Genomic DNA, 25225 nt, shown 5'->3' with positions numbered 1-25225 from the left:
CAATGCCAGGACGGACTAAGGGTGTGTCCTCGGGGTTAGGAAAGCAGTGGGTGCTAGGTTTCATGAGAGTCCCCTGAAGCTTTCCAACAAATTGCCTTTCTGCTTTAGCAGAATAAATGGGTTTCTGTTACCTACGATGAAAATGGCCTTGACTACAATAGATATTACAATTAACATTTTGCAAATGAAGAAAGGGAGACTCAGAGAGGTTAAAAATATTGCCAAGCTTGGTCTAGTTTAGTCAGGATAGCGTATGTTATCATGCAGCAACAAATAAACCTGAAATCCCCACGGCTTAGCACAGCAAAGATTTGTCTCTCCTTCTGGTCCCAGGCTGACATCGACAGGGCGGTGGCTCAGGCCTCCAGGCTCCTGCCATGTCATGAACCTGTACAAAAATGCATGGCTTCAGAGGAGGACCCATCCTAATGTAGGTAATCTAGGCTCATCTCATCTTAATCCTTACTTTAATTAGATCTGCAAAGACCCTCATTCTTTATTTATTTATTTATTTATTTTGAGACGAGTCTCGCTCTGTCGCCCAGGCTGCAGTGCAGTGGTGTGATCTCGGCTCACTGCAAGCTCTGCCTCCCGGGTTCACGCCATTCTCCTGCCTCAGCCTCCTGAGTAGCTGGGACTACAGGCGCCCGCCACCACACCCAGCTATTTTTTATATTTTTAGTAGAGACGGGGTTTCACTGTGTTAGCCAGGATGGTCTTGATCTCCTGACCTTGTGATCCGCCCGCCCACCTTGGCCTCCCAAAGTGCTGGGATTACAGGCGTGAGCCACTGCACCCTGATATATATATGGAAAAGGCTCCCAGACCGTATTTCTCTCCCTTCATGCTTTGAGAACCAGATGCCAGCTGAGTTACAAGAAGTTTAAAACTCAAGAGGTGCTTTGTGCGTCAGGGGACTTTCCCAGAGGGCAGCCCCAGCTGGAGTGGAGAAATATTGGCTTTGGGTCTGTCTGGTCAGTGGGCAGAAGCAGATCCAATGCTCAAGATCAGTTTCCTGCTGGGAAAATGTGAAATGAATGGGGAGTGTTTGGAGGGGAAGAAGCAGGATTCACATACACACCTGTTTTCAGTTCCCAAGTGGAATCATATGGATAGATCCATTTTATATCTAGAGCTCAAGGAGGGCCACAGGTGTTACTTAGTGCCTGACAGAGCTTGCCACGATCTTGGACTCTGGTCCAGTAAGACCAGGGTTAGCGGAGGGAGAAACTGTTTCTATAGAGAGTTTAGTGAGAAGCCTGCTTGCTTGCAACAAATTGCATTTCCTTAAACCCTGTTCTTGTAGTGAATCCTTTTTCTTATGGTAACTAGACTGTAGGAACTATTAGGCTTTGTGAGTTAAGTGCCGTGCTTTTATAGAAAAATCACCACTGGGTGGCTGGGCACAGTGGCTCACACCTGTAATCCCAGCACTTTGGGAGGCTGAGGCGGGCAGATCATGAGGTCAGGAGTTTGAGACCAGCCTGGCCAATATGGTGAAACCCCGTCTCTACTAAAAATACAAAAATTAGCTGGGTGTGGTGATGGGTGCCTGTTATTCCAGCTACTCGGGAGGCTGAGGCAGGAGAATCGCTTGAACCCAGGAGGCAGAGGTTGCAGTGAGCCGAGATTGCACCACTGCACTCCAGCCTGGGAGACAGAGTAAGACTCCGCCTCAAAAAAAAAAAAAAAAAAGAAAGAAAGAAAGAAAAAGAAAAATCACCACTGGGTAAACAGTAAACTTTCACTTGGGATTCAGATGGTTACATCCATGTTTGGGAGGCCAGAGGGTCACATGCAGGTACCACCACTAAGCCATTAGCTCCCCCATTTCTAGGAGGGCGTGAGTCGCCATGTTCAGGCTGCATGGTTCCTCAGCTGCAATCCTGAACAAGGCTGGGGAATGATGGGCCAGGCCTGAACGGGACGACATGAAGGAGAAGCCGTATGCTGGCTCACAATGGCCAGGCTGCCTGCATTCAGGTCCCCACTCTGCCACTCATCGGCTGGAAGCCTTGAGCCAATTACTTCACCTCTCCTCGTCCATTTTGTCATCTATAAAATGGATTATTCAGAGTATCTGATTCATTGGGTTATTGTGAAGATTAAATGAGTTATCTAATGTCATATGCATCAGCAGTTATTATTGTCATCATCATTATTATTTGACACAAAGCAAGGGAGACTTTTTTTTAAGGAGGAATAAGTTTATTTCTCCTCCATCCACTCAAAATATATCTTAACACCGGTGGCGTTATGGAGACAGCATTTGGTTAGGGAGTGCCAAGCATTCTACAGCATTTGATGGTGGAATTAGTCATGCTTTTTATTTCTGCTCTCTAGGAATGTAAGGTGCACAGCAGGTCAGGGTACTGCTGTGTAAGACAAAAGGTCCAGGTAGAGGCAATTCTCCGGATGCAGGCAGGGCAGGTGCTCACTGGGCAGAGTGCTTCTCATACACCTTCAGGAACTCGAGCACGTCGTCGGGGGACCCCAAGATCACCGGCGCCCTCTGGTGAATGTCTGTGGGAATGACGTCTAACACGGCCTCCTTCCCAGTGGTGGCCATTCCCCCAGCCTTCTCCATGACGTAGGCCATGGGGTTGCATTCGTACAGCAGTCTCAGCTGGAAAACAAGACCGGGTAGCGGCCTCTTTGTATCAGAAGGTATTGTGTAAAAAAGAGACTTTTCTGCAGCAAAACATGCAGAGCTGGTGGGAGTTTCCAAGGGAACGAATACTGTATTTTTCCTTCCTGTGAGGCTGTAAAAGTTTCCTCCCACCCCAGGTTGCATCTGAGACAAAACAGTTAACCATTTGGTTAAATTCAACCATTCATCAAGCCAGTGCCAGCAATAGATTACCTGATGCAAATGTGAGATAGACCACCTGCATACTGGACAGAATGACATTTTGGCAGAAGCGATCATTGCCTTCTCTTTATACCATGGAAACTGGACTTAATGAGTGATTCTGTGTGTGTTGGAGGGAGCTTCGCCTATTCTAAAAGCAATAAAAAAAATCCATGGTGGTGTCTGGCTACAGACATCTGGAAAGCAGACCGGCTCCTCCAAACAGTGTGATATTGTTTGCAACTCTGTGTGCATTCCTTTTACGATTCTCCGAAGGCTTTTGGGTTGGAATTCAGTGTATTATACGTCTTGGCATTCACTTTTAAATATTAACTTTTTTATTGTATGCCTTTTCATGCAGTCTGCCTACTGAGCGACAGCTTTCTGCAGGTGTTTCCTGAGTCTATTTCCACATAGGTGTCATGGCTAGTTTTGAAAAACCAAAAAAAAAGAAGGAGCCTCAATATTTGTGTTCAGGAACAATTTCGGGGGACTTTAGAGAAAAGTGCTGGAAAGCAGGCTAACCACACAGGTTGAGATGCCCGAGGCAGCTACAGCTGGATGATGGTTTCAGTAAACAGAAATGCCTTCATTCTGGATGCCACATGCTGCAAACAGACCCAAATACATCCAAACACACAGGTTTTGTGTTTAAGGGAACTGTTGTTCCTGTTCTCCTCTTGCATTAAGAAAAAAAAAAAAAAAAGGCAGCCACGCGTGGTGGCTCATGCCTGTAATCCCAGCACTTTGGGAGGCTGAGGCGGGTGGATCACTTGAGGTCAGAAGTTCAGGACCAGCCTGGTCAACATGGTGAAACCCCGTCTCTACTAAAAATATAAAAATTAGTCGGGCATGGTGGCGGGCACCTGTAATCCCAGCTACTCAGAATGCTGAGGCAGGAGAATCACTTGAACCCAGGAGGCAGAGGTTGCAGTGAGCTGAGATCGCGCCACTGCACTCCAGCCTGGGAGACGAGTAAGACTCTGCCTAAAAAGCCATCTGTCCACTGGGAAAACATAAGAAGGACACAATACTTGGGAAGGAAGCACACTGTCACCCTGGCAGAAGGAAAGCAGGGCAGCTCTGAGCGAGCGTGAGGGAGCACAGCCACCCTGCAGCCTGCTGGGAACACCGTGGGCTTGGACTAGTGAGTCGGTGGTGACGGTTCACCTGAAAGCTCTAGGTTTCCCCAGAGATTCTTTCCTCCCCTAAAAGGTATCGTTTTCCAAGTAGTGGATGTTGACTCACTAGTTACCTCTGTTTTACACCTTTTGAAAGCAATCAAAGAAGACTTCTACTGAGGATACACATTTGATTCGCTGCCTTGGAAGTGAGGCTGGGTTGTTTCATTTCACTTTATGAATGGAATTCATTTTGCCCCAGCCAAGCCCTGTATCCACTGGAAGCCCTAAAGACTTTCAGTCCTCGTCCTGACCATTCATTCTCTTTTGCCATAGCACTGGAAGGGCTCTCAAGAGACTATTTTTATCTTTAGTTGATATCGTCTGGCTTTACCTTTAATCCACGAAAGAATATGCTACAGACACACGTAGCAACCTAGCATGGAGCGTAATAGCTAGCAAAACCTTTCTTCTTCCTAAACTAAATCGCGTGGGCTGCAAGTGAAATCTGCTCCTCACTCCCTCTCCAGGGGACACCCTTACCTTTCCATTGGGGCTCTTCTTGTTAGCGGGGTACAGAAATATCCCTCCGTAGACCAGAGTGCGATGAACATCAGCCACCATGGAGCCCACATACCGGGCCCCATAAGGAGCTGAATTATCCTGCAAGTTAAGACCAGCAAGAATTAGGATTGCGGAAAATAAGAAAGAGAGTTTTCTTGGTGTCTCCTAAGTTTCTTTGATTCCACATCCATTCACCGAGCACCTACAAGGTATGTATTTGGGGCTGTGCTAAAAAATGTGATGAGAATCCTGTTCCCAATAAATAGAAAATGGAAAAATGGAGACAGCCTCTCATCATCTCACAATAGGTCAGATTACCCACAGAAGCCCCAACGAGGGTATGGTTGATTCTGGTTATGGGGCTGAGGTAGGCATTACAGAAACTGTACCATTTAGTAACACCTTAAAGGCTGAGAAAGTTTGTTACCAAGCTAAGGAACCGGGCAGGGGTGGGAGGCAGTGTGTAATTTACAGGAGAGGAAACTGCACAAGTGTCTGCTTAGCAATGTGGAGAGGGATATGGTCCTGGAGGAGGAGCCTGCGGGACTCGGGTGTGCGTGTGCAGAGCTTGGGGGCAGGAGGGGAATCCAGGATAAGGTGAAAGGAGAGATGAGTAAGCTGGAGAGAGAGCCTGGGGCAGATCTGAGGCCTCCTTGAACATCCTGCAAACATTTGAGCTTCATCTCTAGCAAACAGCAGCCATCGATGGCTTTTAAACAAAGAAAGGACAAAATCAGATATTCCATATAGAGCAAGCTCCACACAGCCATTTCTTCTCTTCATATTCACTAGCTTGTAACCTCTTTAGGGAGATGTCACGATGGGCACTCTCGGTCTCGAGATAACTGATAGATGCACCTCGGGCAGGCCTAGCAAGGGGCAGACACCACTTGACGGGCATTTGAGTGGGGGAACCACATTTCATCCCATCTGGGACCATGGACCCCAGAAGGGAAGATGTTTTACTGCCATGAATTCATTCATTTGGTTAACTTTATTTTCCTAATTTTCTTCTGCCAAGAGAAAGTAGCAAAGGCTGACATGGAGACTGATTTTTGATGTCTCAGGGTGAGAATTCCAGTCCCCAGTACTGAGGTGAGAACTTCATCGTGGGCTCAGTGTAGACGGAAGCCCAATCCACTCCATCCCTGCTTCCTTTCACCTTTAGGGTAAGTCATCAACCAATAGATTTCCACACTGCTCAGGAGCCCCACATGAGGTCCAAGGCCCTCGATCCCAAGGATCCCTTTCATCTCCGGGGGATGCCCCTGCCTCCAGAACAGCCTCTGGTGCCAGATGCCCAGAACCTGCACCACCCTCCCCGGGCCCTCACTTACTGGGGGGAACTTCTTCCTCTGGATGTACTCAGTGACGGCAGGGTCAAAGTCCTTGGCGTAGCCCTCGTTAAGGCTGTAGATTTTACCTTTCTTTTTTATCTTCACATCCTTGTCCACCAAAATGAACTCCCCGATGGCCTTTTTAGACAAGGAAGGAAAGGTGGAGAGATGACGAGCGCACTGGGTCCCCCAGGCCTGGATGAGGCGAGCGATGGGCTGGGCGACGCTGGGCTGGGGTCGCGGCGCACGGGCACCACTCATCCTGGGGCCCCGAGACACCTGCCAGGCTCTCTGGGAACTGTGAATGGGGTGAGGGGAAGCAAGACAATGCTGCAGAAGCCATCAGGGTGATAACAGACACTTTCGACTTTGTTTGCATATGATTTCAGTCAAACAAGAAAGAAACCACACAAAAATAGGGACAGCAGACTTGTGAAACAACTGCTAAGACTGCAAGAGAGTAAGAACCGTGTGTCCAAAGCAATATAAGATGTGTATGCCTTTACCAAACAGAAAAAAGGGTTGGTTCAGGCGGGAGGTGGGCTCTCAGGAGAGACGGCCCACCGCAGGATCAGTCCCTGAGTCACACCCAAGTGCTCAGCACTGTTCTCGGCTTTACATTTCTACCTTGATGGGAGTTCTCCTTTCTGGGCGTTCTTATAGAACAAAGTAGAACCCTGAGTTTTGAGTCTGGCGTACATAACTTCCGATGGCCTTTGCTCGCTGGCGTGTGAAGTTTTTCTCAGACTGCCTCTTCCCACATAGCCCAGGGTTAAGCTTATGCCTTTAAGCTTTAGGCTCTTCAAAGGAGATTTGAATTTGGGGGAAAAGTGTTGCAGAAGTCCTATTGCTCCGGATTGAGGATTGTTATGGGTTCCTGTGTGTTTTTGGCAAGAGGGTGATCGAGGCTCTGCCCATTTAGGAGGGGCTTGACGTTGACACAAGAGTTGAAAAGAAAAAAGGCCCACCAATACCTCTCTACCTAGCCATTTATTCCACAGCAGAAATTGGTTCCTACCCATATGGAGTACGTTGAAACCAGACAGACAGGGAGTAAGGGAGGGGAGAATTCACAGTGGCTATTGAAAGGTGTCACTGGAAGTGATTCTTCTTTCTTACTTTTATGCCTTTTTTAATATTTTCAAAATTTTTGACCACAAGTATACCGGAATATTCTTTTATCGTTGGTAGAAAAATAAATAAATAAATGTCTTTCAAAAAACTATATAGAAAAGAAAGCCATCTCACAACAGTTGCTGGGTGCAGAGCGCAGGGCCCAGCCAGACTGTCCATGGTGCAAAGGAGGGAAGTCTGTGTACAGAGACAAAACATAAAAGCTCCCAGAAAGTTGAAGCCGCTAGAAACCCAGGTACAGCTGTAGCAGTGTTTTTAGCAGAAACCATCAGCCTGGCTTTGCAGCAAGCCCAAACAAAGAGGAAGCACTTAGCACCTCCCTGGAGGGAGGCTCAGCCCCGTCAGGCACCGCAGACAGAAGGGCTGGAATCAAATCCCAGCAGTCCTGCATTGTGCTTCCAAACATTTAGGACTGAGGAGGACAAAAGACTATCAAACACACAGAAACTTCCCTACAGGGATGCTCCCCCGCAATCTGGAAACAAGAAGGGATTTAATGTTTTCTCTGCTTCCACCAACGCAAAGGTAACAAGAGAAGGCACCAGAAGAATGGGAAGCGGTCAGGGCCTGGCAAATCACAGTCAGCAAACATCAGTGGTGCCCGAAATTCCATCCTGGGCTCAGGTGGAACTTTGCTCTGGTTCTGCCACTAACTCCCCCACCCCACCCCTACCCAGGTCACCACATTTGGAGACTTTAACTAGTGCTATTACCCTACCCTTGTTTATTTGTTAAGTGCCCATGCTTCCAAGGAGGTGAAAGTCCACTTCCCTGACAGCCTGGGACACAGGCAGCCTGTGTTGAGTTAGCCTTCCTGCCACACACAGACCCGGCCTCACCTCCAGCAGCCTATCTCCCACAGAAGGTTCCTGTTCCCTGTCTGTTCCTGGGGTTCAGTTTGCCAGCAAAAAGCACTTTACACATAGTTCACTAATGTCATAGGAGGACATCTCTAAAAGTTAAAAAAATTGGCCAGGCATGGTGGCTCATGCCTGTAATCCCAGCACTTTGGGAGGCTGAGGCGGGCAGATCACCTGAGGTTAGGAGTTCGCGACCAGCCTGACCAACATGGCGAAACCCCGTCTCTACTAAAAATACAAGTGTGGTGGCAGGCGCCTGTAGTCCCAGCTACTCAGGAGCTGAGGCAGAAGAATCGCTCGAACCCAGGAGGCAGAGCTTGCAGTGAGCCGAGATCACGCCACTGCACTCCAGCCTGGGAGACAGGGCAAGACTACATCTCAGAAAAAAAAAAAAAGAAAGAAAGACTGCACCAGTTAACTGAAGGTTTGTGTAAATGTACACGAATAAATGTGGGAGCTATTTTTGAAGAAGCAATGTCGTCCACTGCTTCAGTTGGCACACCCATTCATCTCAGGAAAACAGCCTTTTGGTGACTAAAGTAGAAAAGCTAGAAATGGATGGATACAGTTTATGGCAAACAGAATATCTACAGCCCCATCCGGTCCATAAATGTATTTTAGTTGGCCATCATAGTGTTGCACACATGCAGAAACATTATGTTTTTTACAATCCAGTGTTTCTTGAACCATTAATAGAAGCCTTGGCAAGGCGGGCCACCTCCTCCCAATTGTAATTGCTGGAACTCTTCAGTTCACCCCAGTTCCACCCTTGCCCCCCGGCCCTCCTTCCCCAGCACACTTCATCATCCCTATGGCCTGCCTGGACTCGAGGCATTTGGGTCATTTGAGTAACAGCTGCTCTGAGGAATTCACATTGGAACAAAGACCCCCTCTTGTGCCAGTCTGAGATGCCATTTCTCACCTCCATAGTCTGCTCGGGAGGCATACACTGTCTCTTGGTCTCCTGCCCCCTTCCCACCACACATCATCATCTCTGTCCCTCCATGGGCATCACCTCCCACCTCCACATACCCCTGCCAATCCCGCACACATATCATTCATTTGCTCACAGACACCAGCCAAGCCCCCAGCCTCCTGTGAGGTCTCTCACCGGGTCCAGCATGAAGCAGTTGACCCCACAGTCCATGGCAAGGACCAGCATGGTGGCACTGCCATACAGTGCGTAGCCGGCTGCCACCAGGTTCCGGCCTGGTTGCAGAGCATCCTTCTCAGAAGGCTCATCAGTTGATTTCTAGAGCAAGAAAGAAATCAAAGAATGTTTTTGTTTTGTTTTGTGATTCTTTTTTACAGTTCAACCATTAACAGGAGGCATTCTCAAGGTGCTCTTCTAATGAAATAGGGCATCTTCCCAGAGAGGCCTTCCCCTACACATCAGCAATATCCTGATTAGATTATCACGGCAGCCTTCCCACCAGAACCCAGATTTCCTGCATCTGGACTCCTCTTTCCAATTAGGGCCCTCCTCCAATTTTTCTAATGTGATATTCCCTCATCTCTCCACTATCAGTTCCAAAAAAGAGCATGCCTTCTTGCCAGCTCCCACTAATTTAATCTTATTACGGGCATCCATCTCTTTCACCTGCCTACTCCATCTTTATTTAAACAAATTAACACTGGGCTGCAGGGCAGCCAGTCTGCGGAGGAAATCAGTTTTGTGAGCTCTTGCCGCTGCAGCCCATACTCTGCTGAGCATGTGGTCTATATCACTCACACGTCAGGGAAATTCTCAGAAACGCAGGAACTTAGAATATCTCCCCAGAGTCATTATGGGGTAGAGCAGATGCTGTCCAGTGTTTTAACCGTGATGCATGGGAAGAAGCACATTTTACATCACAAACCAGTGCCCCCCGACACACACCAAAAAGTTACCAAAATAATACCTACACTTAGAACGTGGCATGTGCTGTAATCCATTTTTTCATTAAAAACACAGCCCAGTGGGTCATGTGGTCCAGAGTTTTTCTAACACTAGGGAAGGGAGCCCCTTAAGGAGACAGCTCCTAACCACTGATTTCTTACTATTAATGATTTTCTTCTTTTTTTTTTTTTGACACGGAGTCTCGCTCTGTCGCCCAGGCTGGAGTGCAGTGGTGCTATCTCGGCTCACTGCAAGCTCCGCCTCGCGGGTTCACACCATTCTCCTGCCTCAGCCTCCCAAGTAGCTGGGAGTACAGGCGCCTGCCACCACACCCAGCTAATTTTTTGTATTTTTTGTAGAGAGGGGGTTTCACCGTGTTAGCCAGGATGGTCTCTATTTCCTGACCTCGTGATCCACCTGCCTTGGCCTCCCAAAGTGCTGGGATTACAGGCGTGAGCCACTGCGCCCAGCCTGATCTTCTTTATTAACACTAGATTGACCTCTTTGGTCATCAAGACAGCCCCAAACAAATCTTTCAGCTTAACTACTCTCTGCTTGAATTAAGCAGAAATAAAAATATGCAATTTCCCGAACTTCACTTATTCTTTTCCTAGATTCCTGCAGCTGAGCGTAAGCAGGGGCATCTGTATCACGCAGCTGGAGAAGGAAGTCATCCCAGCAAAACATTCCAGGTAATTTCTTCCCATAACTTTCAAAAGGGTGGCCCACAGAGCACCTGCATTAGAATCACCTGGGATATTTATTAAAAATGCACATTCACAGCCGGGTGTCATGACTCATCCCTATAATCCCAGCACTTTCGGAGGCTAAGGTAGGAGGATCATTTGAGGCAAGGAGTTTGAGACCAGTTTGTGCAACACTGGGAGACCCCATCTCTACAAAAAAAAAAATTTTTTTTAATTAGCCAGGCATGGTGGCATGTGCCTGTGGCTACTAAGGAGGCTGAGGCTGGAGGATCACTTGAACCTGGGAGGTCGAGGCTGCAGTGAGCCATTATCATTCCACTGCACATGCCTGGGTGACAGAATGAGAACCTGCCTCTTTAAGAAAAAGAAAAGAAATGCATATTCTGGGGCTACAGCCTAGACACACTGTCAGACTTTCCATGGCAGGGCCTGAGAATCTGCATTGCACTATGCAATGTGAAGGGGTGACCTTCACACTCAAGTGTAAGAACTTCACATTCAAGCATAACAACTACTCATATAAATGAGAAAACCGCAAACCAGAAAACCACAAACCCATTTCTTTCCACCGCTTCCCTGCCCCTCCTAGTTTTCACCTGGGGAGGTGGTTAGTTAGCTGGTTGCACTGGGTTATTTGATTCAGTTTGGTTTGTATTCACCAGACAGTGCAGTGGAGCTAAACACAGACTAAACTTACAGGATCAAAACTTTGAGGGAATAATTCCAAGTTTTGCCAATGCACAACCTTGAAAAAGGAAATTAATGGCCTTTGTCAACATGCGCTGCCTGTCAGAGGCTCATTTTAACAATCACCAGCTTCCCTTGAAGCCAGGTACACAGTGGGTGGACTCAGGACTCTAACTCTCCTCTCCTCCCACTGCAGGCTTCAAGTAACCAGTTCTCTGCCAATAAAGGCCCCTTTTCCCAGAGATTCACCTCGCCCAGAACCATCGTGCCGGCCTGTGGCAAAGGTGCAAAAGTAAACAGCCCTTCCCTGACATACGGTCACCAAATGCTCTACATTTATACACTTCCTCGCATGGAATAAAAAATAGTAGTAATACTTGTCTATGACCCACATACTCAAAACGAAGAGAAAATTATCCCACTGAGCCATGGACTTGGAGGAATTCTTTTCTAGCCCAGCCCCCAACTTTTTTTTTTTTTTTTGGAGACAGAGTCTTGCTCTATCGCCAGGCTGGAGTGCAGTGGCACAATCTTGGCTCACTACAACCTCCGCCTCTTGGGTTCAAGTGATTCTCCTGCCTCAGCCTCCCAAGTAGCTGGGATTACAGGTGCCCACCACCACGCCTGGCTAATTTTTTTTATTTTTAGTAGAGATGGGGTTTCACCATGTTGGCCAAGATGGTCTCGAACTCTGGACCTCAGGTGATCCGCCTACCTCAGCCTCCCAAAGAGCTGGGATCAGCCCCCTTTCTAATTCCTTCCTCCAAATGCTCAGCAATGCATGCGTTTCCTCCAAGGGAAACATACTATTCCATTCTCCTGCAGATGCCCAGGGACCAATGAGCACGGAGCACTTGGCAAAATCAGAAACCTCTGGACCCTTCCTTTCTGTGCCTATCTGAGGCCACCACGTGCTGTAGGCACTGGTTCCATGTCATCACATATTATTCCATGTCATCACATAAGGAGAAGTAGGCACAGAAACGGGGGTCCTGGGGGAGGAGAGACTGTCACGTCCACAGTGGTCTTTCCTCGGAGCAGAAACCAAACCCTACTTTTCTGAATCTCTGCTTTTGTGGTGGGAGCTATAAAGGACATTGCAAGTTACAGTATGTCCAGTAGAGGGTGATCAGGCTAGAGAGAAGTCTCAGATCCCTCTCCTGTGAAAGATGTTCAGCTTAAAGGGAAAAAAAGTGGGTGTGGTGGGCATTATTGGGAGGGCAGAAACACTGTTTCCAAACATGTCAAAGAATCTTATTTTCTTATGCTCTAAACAGCCAAGTGAGCAAAATGAAACAGATTTCAACTCAATATTTGGACAAACCATGATGGTTACCCAGCATTGCAGGAGAATTCGCCCTGTCAGGATGTCTCCAGCCAGACACTGGTGGGGCCAGGCACCGTGGCTCATGCCCGTAATCCCAACACTTTGGGAGGTCGAGGCGGGAGGATCGCCTGAGCCCAGGAGTTCAACACCAGCCTGGGAAACATAGCGAGACCCCCTTGTCTCTACAGACAATACAAAAATTAGCCAGGTGTGGTGGTGCACCTGTAGTCCCAGCCACTCAGGAGGCTGAGGTAGGAGGATGGCTTAAACCCGAGAGGGTGAGGCTGCAGTGAGCCATGATGGCGCCACTGCTCTCAGCCTGGGCGACAGAGTGAGACCTTGTCTCAAAAAAAAGAAAAAAAAAAAACAAAAAAAACGCTGGACGCAGTGGCTCACGCCTGTAATCCTAGCACTTTGGGAGGCCGAGGCGGGCGGATCACGAGGTCAGGAGATTGCCACCATCCTGGCTAACACACGGTGAAACCCCGTCTCTACTAAAAATACAAAAAAAATTAGCTAAGTGTGGTGGCGGGCGCCTGTAGTCCCAGCTACTCGGGAGGCTGAGGCAGGAGAATGGTGTGAACCTGGGAGGCAGGGCTTGCAGTGAGCCGAGATCGTGCCACTGCACTCCAGCCTGGGCGACACAGGAGACTCCATCTCAAAAAAAGAAAAAAAGAAAGAAAAAGGAAGAAGGAAGAAAAGGAAGAAGAAGAGGAGGGAGAAGGAGGAGGGGAAGAAGGCAGAGGAGGAAGGGGGGGACGAGGAGGAGGAGGGGGAGGAGGAGGGAGGGAGGAGGGGGAGGGACAGGGAGAAGAAAGAGAAAGAATAGTAGTAGTCGTGGCCGCACGCGGTGGCTCACGCCTGTAATTCCAGCACTTTGGGAGGCCGAGGTGGGCGGATCACGAGGTCAGGAGATCGAGACCATCCTGGCTAAAACAATGAAACCCCGTCTCTACTAAAAATACAAAAAATTAGCCGAGCATGGTGGTGGGCGCCTGTAGTCCCAGCTACTCAGGAGGCTGAGGCAGGAAAATCGCTTGAACCAGGGAGGCAGAGGTTGCAGGGAGCTGAGATGGCGCCACTGCACTCCAGCCTGGGTGACAGAGAGAGACTCTGTCTCAAAAAAGAAATAGTAGTAGTCGGTAGGCCCTGGAAAGATGCTGTGGCAGGAGCTGCATGCAACATGACCACACATCCTTCCACGTGCCTTTCCAGGAATCGTGTAGCAAGGCCTGGTCACCATGGCAGGGTCACAGTTACCGATGCTGCCCCACTGGGCGTGGGCACCATGGTGCGATTCTAGCCAACAATCATCTCTGCAGAAAGCAGGAAAAATCCCCTTGGAAGCATTATAGATGTCTATGTTTATGCCTCATGAGCCCTCAACTGGTTTCAGCTGTTTCAAGCAATCAATAAGGCTTCCAAAAACTGAAATGACTTAGAGGTCTGTGTCATACTCATCATCACTTTCTTTTTATTAATTAATTAATTAATTTATTTATTTTTTGAGACAGAGTCTTGCTCTGTCACCCAGGCTGGAGTGCAGTGGCGCGATCTCGGCTCACTGCAAGCTCCGCCTCTCGGGTTCACACCATTCTCCTGCCTCAGCCTCCCAGGTAGCTGGGACTACAGGGGCCCGCCACCACACCCGGCTGATTTTTTGTATTTTTAGTGGAGATGGGGTTTCACCGTGTTAGCCAGGATGGTCGCAATCTCCTGACCTCGTGATCCGCCCGCCTGGGCCTCCCAAAGTGCTGGGATTACCGGGGTGAGCCACCGCACCAGGCCCCACTTTCTGTCTTTTAAAAAAGTCACTTCTGGTTTATTGAGAAGACAGCCGAGCCTTATTGTTGAGAATTCTGTCATTCATAATTCAAGCTGCTGTTGCAAGCTGGCTTGATTTTTTTTTTTTAGTTGATAGCCAATGTCTCTCAATTTCCCAGGTTTTTTTTCCTTAAGAAGTATTATTTGGGGGGACTGAGATGGAGAATGGGCTTAGTAAACATCAACACTGCTTTAGTTGTGGTTAACACATTAGCCAGATGTCTTCCTCTGCAAGGAAGAATTTTGCTACAAACCTCTCTTGCTATTCTGTGGATTTGATATTTTGCAAGGAAAATTGCATTCTTCCATGTCTACAACAGAAATGGTATGTTCCTTGGCATGACTTGGAAAATGGATAAATTGTTGCCTTTTTGCCTTTCTAGTATGAGAATTCAAATCTTCTATTCCTTAAACTGATTGTGATGTGGATCTGCCTCTTACCCAAGATAAAAAGCAAAATACGTTCCAAGGACCAAAGATAACTATGCCATGGGGGCTCTACTTTTCACATATTTGAAAGGAAATTATGTATAATACTAGACAATAAGTCACTTTTAGAGATAAAGTGCAAATTTGGGTCTCAGCTCTTTTTTTTTTTTTTTTTTTTTTTTTCGAGACAGAGTCTCGCTCTGTCACCCAGACTGGAGTCCAGTGGCACGATCTTGGCTCACTGCAACCTCCGCCTCCCAGGTTCATGCCATTCTCCTGCCTCAGCCTCCTGAGTACCTGGGACTACAGGCGCCCGCCACCATGCCCAGCTAATTTTTTGTAATTTTTAGTAGAGACAGGGTTTCACCGTGTTAGCCAGGATGGTCTCAATCTCCTGACCTTGTGATCCGCCCACCTCGGCCTCCCAAAGTGCTGGGATTACAGGCGTGAGCCACCTCGCCAGGCCAAGGGTCTCAGTTCTTAAGTTAATGCCTTTGTGTCCTAGAACAGAGTTCAGCTGAACCAACCTCTTCAGTCGATTCCAGCCTGTGAGGTTTCAGTTCTGAAATAAACAAGAGCTGAATATAGAATGGTATGCTATACTTTGGAGACTTAGAAGGGGGTGATGGGAGGGGATGAGGGATAAAAAAAACTGCATATTGGATACAATATATACTATTCTCGTGAGGTATAAACTAAAATCTCAGACTTCACCACTATACAATTCATTCATGTCACCAAAAACTATTTGTACCCCCCAAAGCTGTTAAAAGTATATATATGTATATTATATACACATATATATATAATTTTTTTTTTAGATGGAATCTTGTTCTGTTGCCCAGGCTGGAGTGCAGTGGTGCGATCTCGGCTCACTGCAACCTCCACCTCCCAGGTTCAAGCGATTCTCCTGCCTCAGCCTCCCGGGACTACAGGCGCCCACCACCATGCCTGGCTATTTTTTTGTATTTTTAGTAGAGATGGGGTTTCACAGTGTTAGCCAAGGCAGTCTCAATCTCCTGACCTTGTGATCCACCCACCTTGGCCTCCCAAAGTGCTGGGATTACAGGCGTGAGCCACCGCATCCGGCCTAAAATATATACTTTGAAAAAATAAAACAAAACAAGAGCTAAAGCTAAGAGGATGTACCTTGGATTTTATCATGTTTCCTGATGGGTGGATGGGTTTTCATTCTATTTTTCACTTATTTGTATAATTGAGCACCTCTCCCTCTCCCTCTCCTCCCTCTCCTCCCTCTCCTCCCTCTCCTCCCTCTCCTCCCTCTCCTCCTCCTCCTCCCTCTCCTCTCTCTCCTCTCTCTCTCTCTCTCTCTCTCTCTCTCTCAGAAAAAACAGCTCTGGAGGAGGGGTGACTGCCCGAGTCAGGTGTTAGGAGACCCGAGCAGGGCTGGATTCTCATCCTATGCTGTGTGCTTTCTATGACTTAGAGCAAAGCTCAGTAAACTGTTTCTACAGACAGACAGATAGTAAATTTTTCAGTTTTATGGGCCATACAGTCTCTATCATAACTACAAAACTTTGACAGTGCAGCAGAGAATCAGCCAAAGGCAGTATGTGAAAAAATGAATGTGACCAAATGCCAATTAAAGCTTCATTCGTGAAGAGTAAAACTGAAAATGGATCACGAAACTTTGTTCTTTAGTTTTTTTCAACTATTTAAAAATGTAAAAATGGTTATTCTTTGTTCACAGGCTGTACACATTAGGCCACAGGCTGGACTCAGCCCGGGGCTCATAGCTTATAGACCATTGACTAGGGGACTTAAAGGACAGTTTTGACATAGTCTCTATTGTTGTCTTACGCTCTCTACTCTGAATTCACATCGTATCATCACTATACTTACCCTCTACTGCCTCTTTTTTAAATCTCATTTTCTATCATAAAAAGTAAGACATAGTAAAAAGAGTGAAATATCCTTCTCTTCCCACCCATATTTTACCCTATGTTCTCTTTCAACAACCTAGTGGGTCTTCGTCATGCAATTAGTGCTGAAAAGCTCAGAACTTGAGATACAAATCTACTTCAGTCTCACAGTTTCATGATCTCCACTCCGGCTGCTCTGCCACAGTGAAATAGGACTGGATGCTCAATCTTAACTTCTGTCCCCAAACCAAGTGCTTAAGATATCACGTTTTACCTTTCTATAGATGCCAAAAATGGTTCCAATGGACACAAGGCAATCGATGTTGGAAGATCCATCAAGGGGATCAAAACAGACCACATATTTACCCTGAGCACAGAAAAAAGAAATACAACCTTAAAATGTTATAGCAAGATACACTAAAGGAGTATACATTAGGGACTAAGAATGGGAATTTAGAAGAAAGTTCAAAAAATGTGGGTCTTATTTATTTGTACTATCATGGAAGGCATGAGATGGCATACAGAATGCACAGATACACACACATACACACAAGACCATTGAACAGAGAAAATACCACTTAGGAGGTGCAGATGAAGGTAATGGAATACAGATAAGTCATGATTTCCTATATTGTTGATATAGTCAAATCATTATTTTGCATTGAGTTTCCTGGCAGCCAAAGGAAAAAGAAGGTTAGTCACTCATTTTCCTTTATTCGTAAGGAAAAAAATAATTCCTTAGGTGAAGCAGAGACTTTGCTAGGGTTGAGATCTATAAGAAACTTCTCATGGAGGTCTTACAGATGCCCCTTGAGGTTGGGGTGCATAGAGTTTTCAAAAATATCCTGGCTGGGCACGGTGGCTCATGCCTAATCCTAGCACTTTGGGAGGCTAAGACAGGAGGATTGCTTGAGCCCAGGAGTTTGAGACCAGCTGGGCAGCATAGAGAGACTCCTTCTGTTAAAAAAAAAAAAAAAAAAAAAAATTCAATTAGCTGGGCATGATGCTGCACATCTGTAGTCCCAGCTACTCAGGAGGCTGAGACAGGAGGTATCACTTGAGCCAGGAGTTCGAGGCTGCAGTGAGCCATGACTGTGCACTCCAGTCTGGGTAACAGAATGAGGCCCTGTCTCTAAAAACAAAACTAAACAAAACAAATTTCTAGCATAATTCCCAAAGGAGATAACTGTCAGTGGTAGTGGGAATACCGCAGATTCCTGTTTTGAGTGGGATTTTCAGTGGTGTGCAGGAGCTGGCTGGTATCGGCTCTCAGGAGCTAACGGTGCACATCTCTTCCGAACTCTACCTTCAGTGATATCACATTGGTAGCTTAAAATCAATGATGGGAGAGTATTCACACCATTGACAGAGGCAAGTGGACATATCAGAGACTTGTTGGTTTGCTTTGAGACCCAGTTTACCAGCACATCACTGGGAGTTTTCCATCTCCAAATTAGCCACTTTACAATGTGGTTTTTAAATGTCTGTAGCAGATTAACATGATTCCCTGCCCTCTTGCTCTTCACAGACCACCCTCACTAATGCAGGAGGAACTGGAAACTGGAACACAGGAAGCTGCCTATCATGCAGGCCCATGGTAGACAGAGAAGTCCGGCGTGAGTGATGGAGAATATTAAACAACAAATCTAAGCCATACGCCTAAAGCTGCCAAAGACCTTGAAAGGTCCAGCTGAGAAAAACATGAACTTCAAGTCTGGCATGTACGGCTATTTTAGGAATGATGAAAAACAACTTCATCAGATGTGGCTCCTGCCCTCTTAATAGGGTGAGGACAGGCAGCCTCTTCATCTTCTCATTGTTTTTTCCTAATTCTACTCCTTCATGTTCCCAGTTCCTCTCAAACTGGGAAAGATAGTAAGCCCATATAACTGCACTTCTAATCTCAGAAGTTTTGTTTTCTAATTACAATTGTTGTTTTATAAAAGCTGGGAATACTCTTTCATTTAACAATCTTTTTCAACAGTCATTTGTTGTTGAGGCCCTCCAATGTGCCAGGCATTGCACTAGACACTGGGACACAGAGACAAATAAGATTCATTTTCTGCTCTCAAAAAGCAGAGATAACGCCAGGTGTGGTGGCTCACACCTGTAATCCCAGCACTTCGGGAGGCCAAGGTGGGCGGGTCACTTGAGGTCAGGAGTTCAAGACCAGCCTGGCCAACATGGTGAAACCTCATCTCCACTAAAAATACAAAAATTAGCCAGGTGTGGTGGCGGGAACCTGTAATCCTAGCTACTCATGAGGCTGAGGCAGGAGAATCGCTTGAACCCAGGAGGCGGAGGTTTCAGTGAGCCAAGATCACACCACTGTACACCAGACTGGGCAACAAGAGCAAAACACTGTCTCAAAAAAAAAAAAAAAAGAAGAAGAAGAAGCAGAGACAGACCAATAGGGACTCCAATGCGTGCATCAGGGATGGAAGTTTCAAGCAGTCTAGGTCAACAGGAGGGTCAGTGTGAAGGTCAGGAATTTGGTGGATAGGGATGTAGTACAAGAGGTGACCAACAGAAGCCAGGGTTTGAAGAGCCTTAAACATGGCAATAAAAAGTTAGAAATGGAGATGAGTTTGTGGGAGTCCACTGGAGAGAAGGCGGCGTGAGCCACAACACTCATCTGCACAGTGGCTCAGGGAGGATTCGAGAGATGGCAGCAGTGAGGTGGAAGCTGTGAAAAGACCACAGCAGGGATCTAGAGGGACTCCCAGAAACCCAGCTCAGCTGAACAAGTGGAGTCAATTATGAAGCTGGGAAGAAGACCGGCTACATTAAAACCCTCAACGGTGGAAGTACAGACCCACCCTTTTCTCCGGTTCCACTATGATGGCGTGTTTATCTTCTTCTGACACGAGAACACACGTGGCAAAGGATGACTTTAACATGTTCATAACCAGGTCGTTGGAGAGGACGTCCAGCTTCTTAACTTGATCACCTGTCACGTTGGTAGAACCAGCAATGCCATAGCTACAGGGAAAAAAAGCCACAAAAAATAAGCCATGACCACCAGAACATGTAGATGAGTCCATAAACCCACCAAAAGTGAGTGTTCGGTAAGATTTAGAAGAAAGAGTTCATGTCCTTTGCAGGGACATGGATGAAGCTGGAATCCATCATTCTCAGCAAACTAATACAGGAACAGAAAACCAAACACCACATGTTCTCACTCATAAATGGGAGTTGAACAATGAGAACACATAGACACAGGGAGGGGAACATCACACACTGGGGCCTCTCAGGGAGCTGGGGACTAGGGGAGGGAGAGCATTAGGAGAAATACCTAATGTAGATGACAGATTGATGGGTGCAGCAAACCACCATGGCATATTTATACCTATGTAACAAACCTACGCTTTCTGCATGTGTATCCCAGAACTTAAAGTATAATAATAATTTTTTTAAAAAAGGGCCGGGCGCGGTGGCTCACGCCTGTAATCCCAGCACTTTGGGAGGCTGAGGCGGGTGGATCACGAGGTCAGGAGATCGAGACCATCCTGGCTAACATGGTGAAACCCCGTCTCTATTAAAAAATACAAAAAAGTAGCCGGGCGTGGTGGTGGGTGCCTGTAGTCCCAGCTACTTGGGAGGCTGAGGCAGGAGAATGGTGTGAACCTGGGAGGTGGAGCTTGCAGTGAGCCGAGATCGTGCCACTGCATGCCAGCCTGGGCGACAGAGCGAGACTCCGTCTCAAAAAAAAACAAAAACAAAAAAAAACAAAAAATTAGCCGGGTGTGGTGGCGGGCGCCTGTAGTCCCAGCTATTCAGGATGCTGAGGCAGGAGAATGGCGTGAACCCGGGAGGTGGAGCTTGCAGTGAGCCGAGATCGCACCACTGCACTCCAGCCTGGGCGACAGAGCAAGATTCCGTCTAAAATATATATATATATATATTTAGAAGAAAGGAAGGAGGACATACAGCTTGGGAGAACAAGGCAGGAAGGTCTGGACAGACCCTAGAGAGGAGGAGATGCTATCATCCGCCTCTTCACCTCGAACCTGTCATGGTGCCCTGCACACTTTTGTGGTTAAATCAGTGTTTCTTAACTTTGTTTTCATTATGATTCCCCTAGGGAGCTTTTTAGAACATTTTTTCCTCAACCATACTCCCCCATGAAATATTTTTAATACTACAGATATAGTAGATATCTGTTTATTGCAGCATGTGTCTCAGTGCTTTTTACATAAAAAGTTTGCGGGTGTTTTTGGTTTTGCCCAGAAAGAACCAGTGTTGGCCCCCAAACACACGGGTTAAACGAATCAATAGAGAGACCCAGCAAGCAAGGAAGCCTGGGTCGGGGGTAGCCTGAGTTGCAAGCCAAGCCAAGGGGTTTATGGCTTTATAACTAAAAAGACCCTAAAAGAAACAAAGCATCAACCGGCCCCTCTGCCTCATTTCATAGAGGAGAAAACTCAGACCCAAGACTCCTGTGGACTTCTCCACACAGGCAGAGGGTAGAAGTGAGACGCTGCCTATGACTCCCAGGCCAGGGCTCTCTTGGTGACACCCTGGGCCCCTGGCAGGAGTCCTAGGGCATGGAAGTTGCAGGGATCCTGGAGTTTTCACTATTTTTAAGCAACCTGCAAGTCAGTAATTATAGAATTCCCAGAATCCAGTGGCTTGTCCAAACGCAGCCTAGCTTGTTAGACTTAGAGAAGCGGCAGGTTGTCATAGCCTGGGGTTGCCCTGAACACAGAAAGGAGGGAGACGTCTCACAGGAAGGATGCACAGAGCAAGGCGAGAGCCTTGATGTGGGAAGGGAAAAAGATGGGTCTTTGAAGACACCAGCAAGCCTCTGAAAGTGGGTGGTAAGGGCACACCCGCGCCCTTGGCCATGATGGCGATGTGCGCTCGCCTGGGAACTGATGGTCCCTGATCCAGTGGCCGTGACTGCTGCAGCTCCTGCAAGTGCATTTGCCCAAAACATAACTCGCTGTGACTGGCTGGGCAAAACTGAGCCCCTCCTAGAAACCGTCCAAACCCACATGCCTGGTCCAGCCTGACTATCTCAGGAGCTAGCTCCGGCTGTCTTCTCGGGCCCGCCTGTCAGCGTCTTTCAGCCACTCTCGGCATCATTCCCTTTCCAGCCTGCAAAGCACATCTCATCCCACCAGCCCTCCTCCTGCTGCTTCTCTTTTCACCCATCACTCCTATTTCATGAGTAAAAGACCAAGATGTCTATCGAGCTTTGAGCTCCACCCCATGTCCCTGGGCTTTCGATCCTATTTCCACATGATCTTTTTCTGACCCCAATTGTGAGGCTGGGGCTTGTGCAGGAAGAAGGCAGCCAAAATCTGGGAGGCCAGAGGGACTTGGCAGGGCCCACCAGCTCAAATGCAGCTCCCTCGGTGACCCCACTAGCAGCAGTGCTCTCTCCTTCCCAGCCTGAGAGTTGCACTGTCAAAGTCACTTTATGATTATTTTTATTTTTATTTTTATTTTTGGAGACAGTGTCACTCTGTTGTCCAGGCTGGTGTGCAGTTGCGTGATCTTGGCTCACTGCAACCTCCGCCTCCCAGGTTCAAGCGATTCTCGTGCCTCATCCTCCTGAGTAGCTGGGACTATAGCCGTATGCCACCACATCCAGCTAATTTTTGTATTTTTAGTACAGACAGGGTTTCACCATGTTGGCCAGGCCGGTCTCGAACTCCTGACCTCAAGTGATCCACCCACCTCAGCCTCCCAAAGTGCTGGGATTACAGGCATGAGCCACCGTGCCCAGCCCACTGTCAAACTCACTTCTGATTCCGGAGGGCAAATAGCACCGATGGACCAGAAGAAGGGCTTCAAGGCAGAGACCAGGTCCAGGCCTCAGCTCCCAGGCTCCCCTGCTCTTTCTGAGCCTCCCTCCCTTTCACATGTGTCCAAAGAGGGAAGTGAAGTCCGCCCCCACACGGCTGTCAGAGGATTGCATGAGATGACATACAGAAAAGGTCTAGCACTAATAGGTGCAGGGACAGCTCGGGGGGCCGGGAGGGCTGGGCAGAGGGGCCGAAGGCACTGGACACGGATGAGGCACTGAGGCAGGTGCAGAAGGAAAGTCCTATATTACGTTTTGGCCCAAGTCCCATCTGCTCAGGCACTTCCCTCAGGAACACTCAGGCCATGTGGTCTCTTTTACTCAAAATCTTCCTAGACAGCTATCTGAGTGCTCATTTATTCTACAAATATTCACCAGGGACCTGCTGTGCACGGGGAACCGTTCTAGATGCTGGGGTTACAGTGCCGAACACGGTAGATCAAATCCCGCCCTTGTGGAGCATATATTCTACTGGGGTGAGCACAAACAAGAAATAAATAAGTGTTTTGGAATGAAAAAGATATGTCAGATAGTGACAGATGCTCGCTGACATAAAACAAAAACAAGGTGACAGGAGAGGGAGATGAGAGGCTAGATGGTTAATTTAGATGGTCAGGAAGATCTCTAGGGGGGCATTCAAGCTGAATGGTACTTTGAATGTTTTTCGTAAGAATGGGAGGAAATAGGCCGGGCACGGTGGCTTATGCCTGTAATCCCAGCACTTTGGGAGGTCGAGGTGGGTGGATCCACCTGAGGTCAGGAGATCGAGACCAGCCTGATCAACATGGTGAAGCCCTCTCTCTACTAAAAACACAAAAAATTAGCCGGGCATGGTGGCGGGCACCTGTAGTCCCAGCTACTCAGGAGGCTGAGGCAGAAGAATGGCGTGAACCCGGGAGGCGGAGCTTGCAGTGAGCCGAGATTGCGTCACTGCACTCCAGCCTGGGTGACAAAGCACGGTGGCTCACGCCTGTAATCCCAGCACTTTGGGAGGCCAAGGCGGGTGGATCACCTGAGGTCAGAAAATTGAGACCAGCCTGACCAATATGGTGAAGTCCTATCTCTACTAAATACATAAAAATTAGCTGGGCGTGGTGGCACATGTCTGTAATCCCAGCTACTTGGGAAGCTGAGGCAGGAGAATCCCTTGAACCCAGGAGGCGGAGGTTGCAGTGAGCCGAGATCGCACTATTGCACTCCAGCCTGGGCAACAAGAGCGAAACGCTGTCTCAAAAAAATAAAAAAAAAGAAAGAATGGGAGGAAATGAAAAAGCCCTAAAGAAGCCCAAATAAGTCAGCTAGTAATGACTCCAGAGAAGAGCTGTATGTTAGCAATTTAGCCAAAGGAAACAGTAAGTACATTTTTCACATATTTCCAAATGGAAGGGAGTGGGTACTATGTGCACATTTATACAAGTAATTTTGTAAAGCCTGAGGTCTTTTTCCTGTGATGCCTGGATCCAGGAAGCATCTAAATTCAGAGAGAGGAGACCGGAGGGAGAAAGTCCTTGTAAGGCTGGCTCTGATTTGCAGTACTCCTGGGCCAGCCCCACCACCCAGAGACAGACAAGTTATCCTGTAACTGTGTCCCAAACACAGGGGCACCGTGACTTGTTTTGTGGGATTAAATGAAAGTAGGCTATTTCCTCATGCAGTGGACTGCATTTTCCGAGCTTGCAGACTCAGCAGTTGGCCAGATTAAAGTGAGAAGCAACTTCTGTTGCCCCAGATCATGCCCAGACCTACGAGAGGTTACAGTCAGTGTCAGGGTGGGTGACTTAGCAAATCATAACCACCAGCCAGCCCTCCCCACTGCCATTCTAAGAGTCTCAGATGGCTCCTACCCTTGGCACACAGAGGAACCAACACAGAGAAGCTGAGGGCCACAGAAGGGGTGGTACACCGTTCACGATGGTAGGCTTGTGGGGCCACACAGCACTCTGCAAGGACGCGTGGCACAGGGTCCTCAGCACCTGCATGGACAGGGCTGCCCGCATCCACCAAGCCATGCGGGGCCCTCACCACAGAACTGATGGGGCTGCCCGCATCCACCAAGCCATGCAGGCCCTCGCCACAGAACTGACAGGGCTGGGGCCGGGCGCGGTGGCTCACGCCTGTAATCCCAGCACTTTGGGAGGCCGAGGCGAGTGGATCACGAGGTCAGGAGATTGAGATCATCCTGGCTAACACAGTGAAACCCCATCTCTACTAAAAATACAAAAAATTAGCCGGGGACGGTGGCAGGCGCCTGTGGTCCCAGCTACTCGGGAGGCTGAGGCAGGAGAAAGGCGTGAACCCGGGAGGCGGAGCTTGCAGTGAACCCAGATGGCGCCCCTGCGCTCCAGCCTGGGAGACAGAGCGAGACTCCGTCAAAAAGAAAGAATGACGGAGCTGCCCACGTCCACCAAACCACGCAGGACCCTCACCACCTGCAAGGACAGGGCCGCCCGCATCCACCAAATCACGCAGGACCCTCAGCACCTGCATGGACAGGGCTGCCTGCATCCACCAAGCCACACAGGGCCTTTAGCACCTGCCATGGATGGGGCTGCCTGCGTCCAGCTCAGCACCTGGATGGAGAGAGCCGCCTGCATCCACCAAACCACACAGGCCCCTCAGCACCTGCACGGACAGGGCCACCTGCGTCCACCAAACCACGGCAGGAAATGGGCTCCACCTGCTTCACGTTTCCATGACACCACTGGGTGGTGACAGATGTGTTAAGCTGGTTCCTGCCCCTTTCTTGGGAACGCCTCTTCTCTTTACCCCCAGTAAGGGTCCCTCCCCTCTTCTAGCAGGAAGGACCCTTC

General features: G+C 48.1%; 1 protein-coding gene across 1 annotated transcript in view; it reads right to left on the bottom strand.

The window, feature by feature from the left end:
- Nucleotides 1-1240: 1240 nt before the first annotated feature.
- FBP1 (fructose-bisphosphatase 1) overlaps nt 1241-25225 on the bottom strand; it is a 37609-nt gene continuing 13624 nt past the window's right edge. The window contains exons 2-7 of the mRNA XM_003811150.5: nt 19423-19585; nt 16878-16970; nt 8979-9119; nt 5874-6011; nt 4516-4635; nt 1241-2626 (exon numbers count right to left, since the gene is read on the bottom strand). Of these exons, the coding sequence (XP_003811198.1) occupies nt 2435-2626; nt 4516-4635; nt 5874-6011; nt 8979-9119; nt 16878-16970; nt 19423-19585 (847 nt within the window). The 3' untranslated portion in view covers nt 1241-2434. The remainder of the gene's footprint in view (nt 2627-4515; nt 4636-5873; nt 6012-8978; nt 9120-16877; nt 16971-19422; nt 19586-25225) is intronic.

This window comes from Pan paniscus, chromosome 11, assembly GCF_029289425.2.
Source record: "Pan paniscus chromosome 11, NHGRI_mPanPan1-v2.0_pri, whole genome shotgun sequence".
Lineage (NCBI taxonomy): Eukaryota > Metazoa > Chordata > Mammalia > Primates > Hominidae > Pan > Pan paniscus.
The sequence above is the reverse complement of the archived record's forward strand: the minus strand, read 5'-3'. Positions and strand labels throughout refer to the sequence as shown.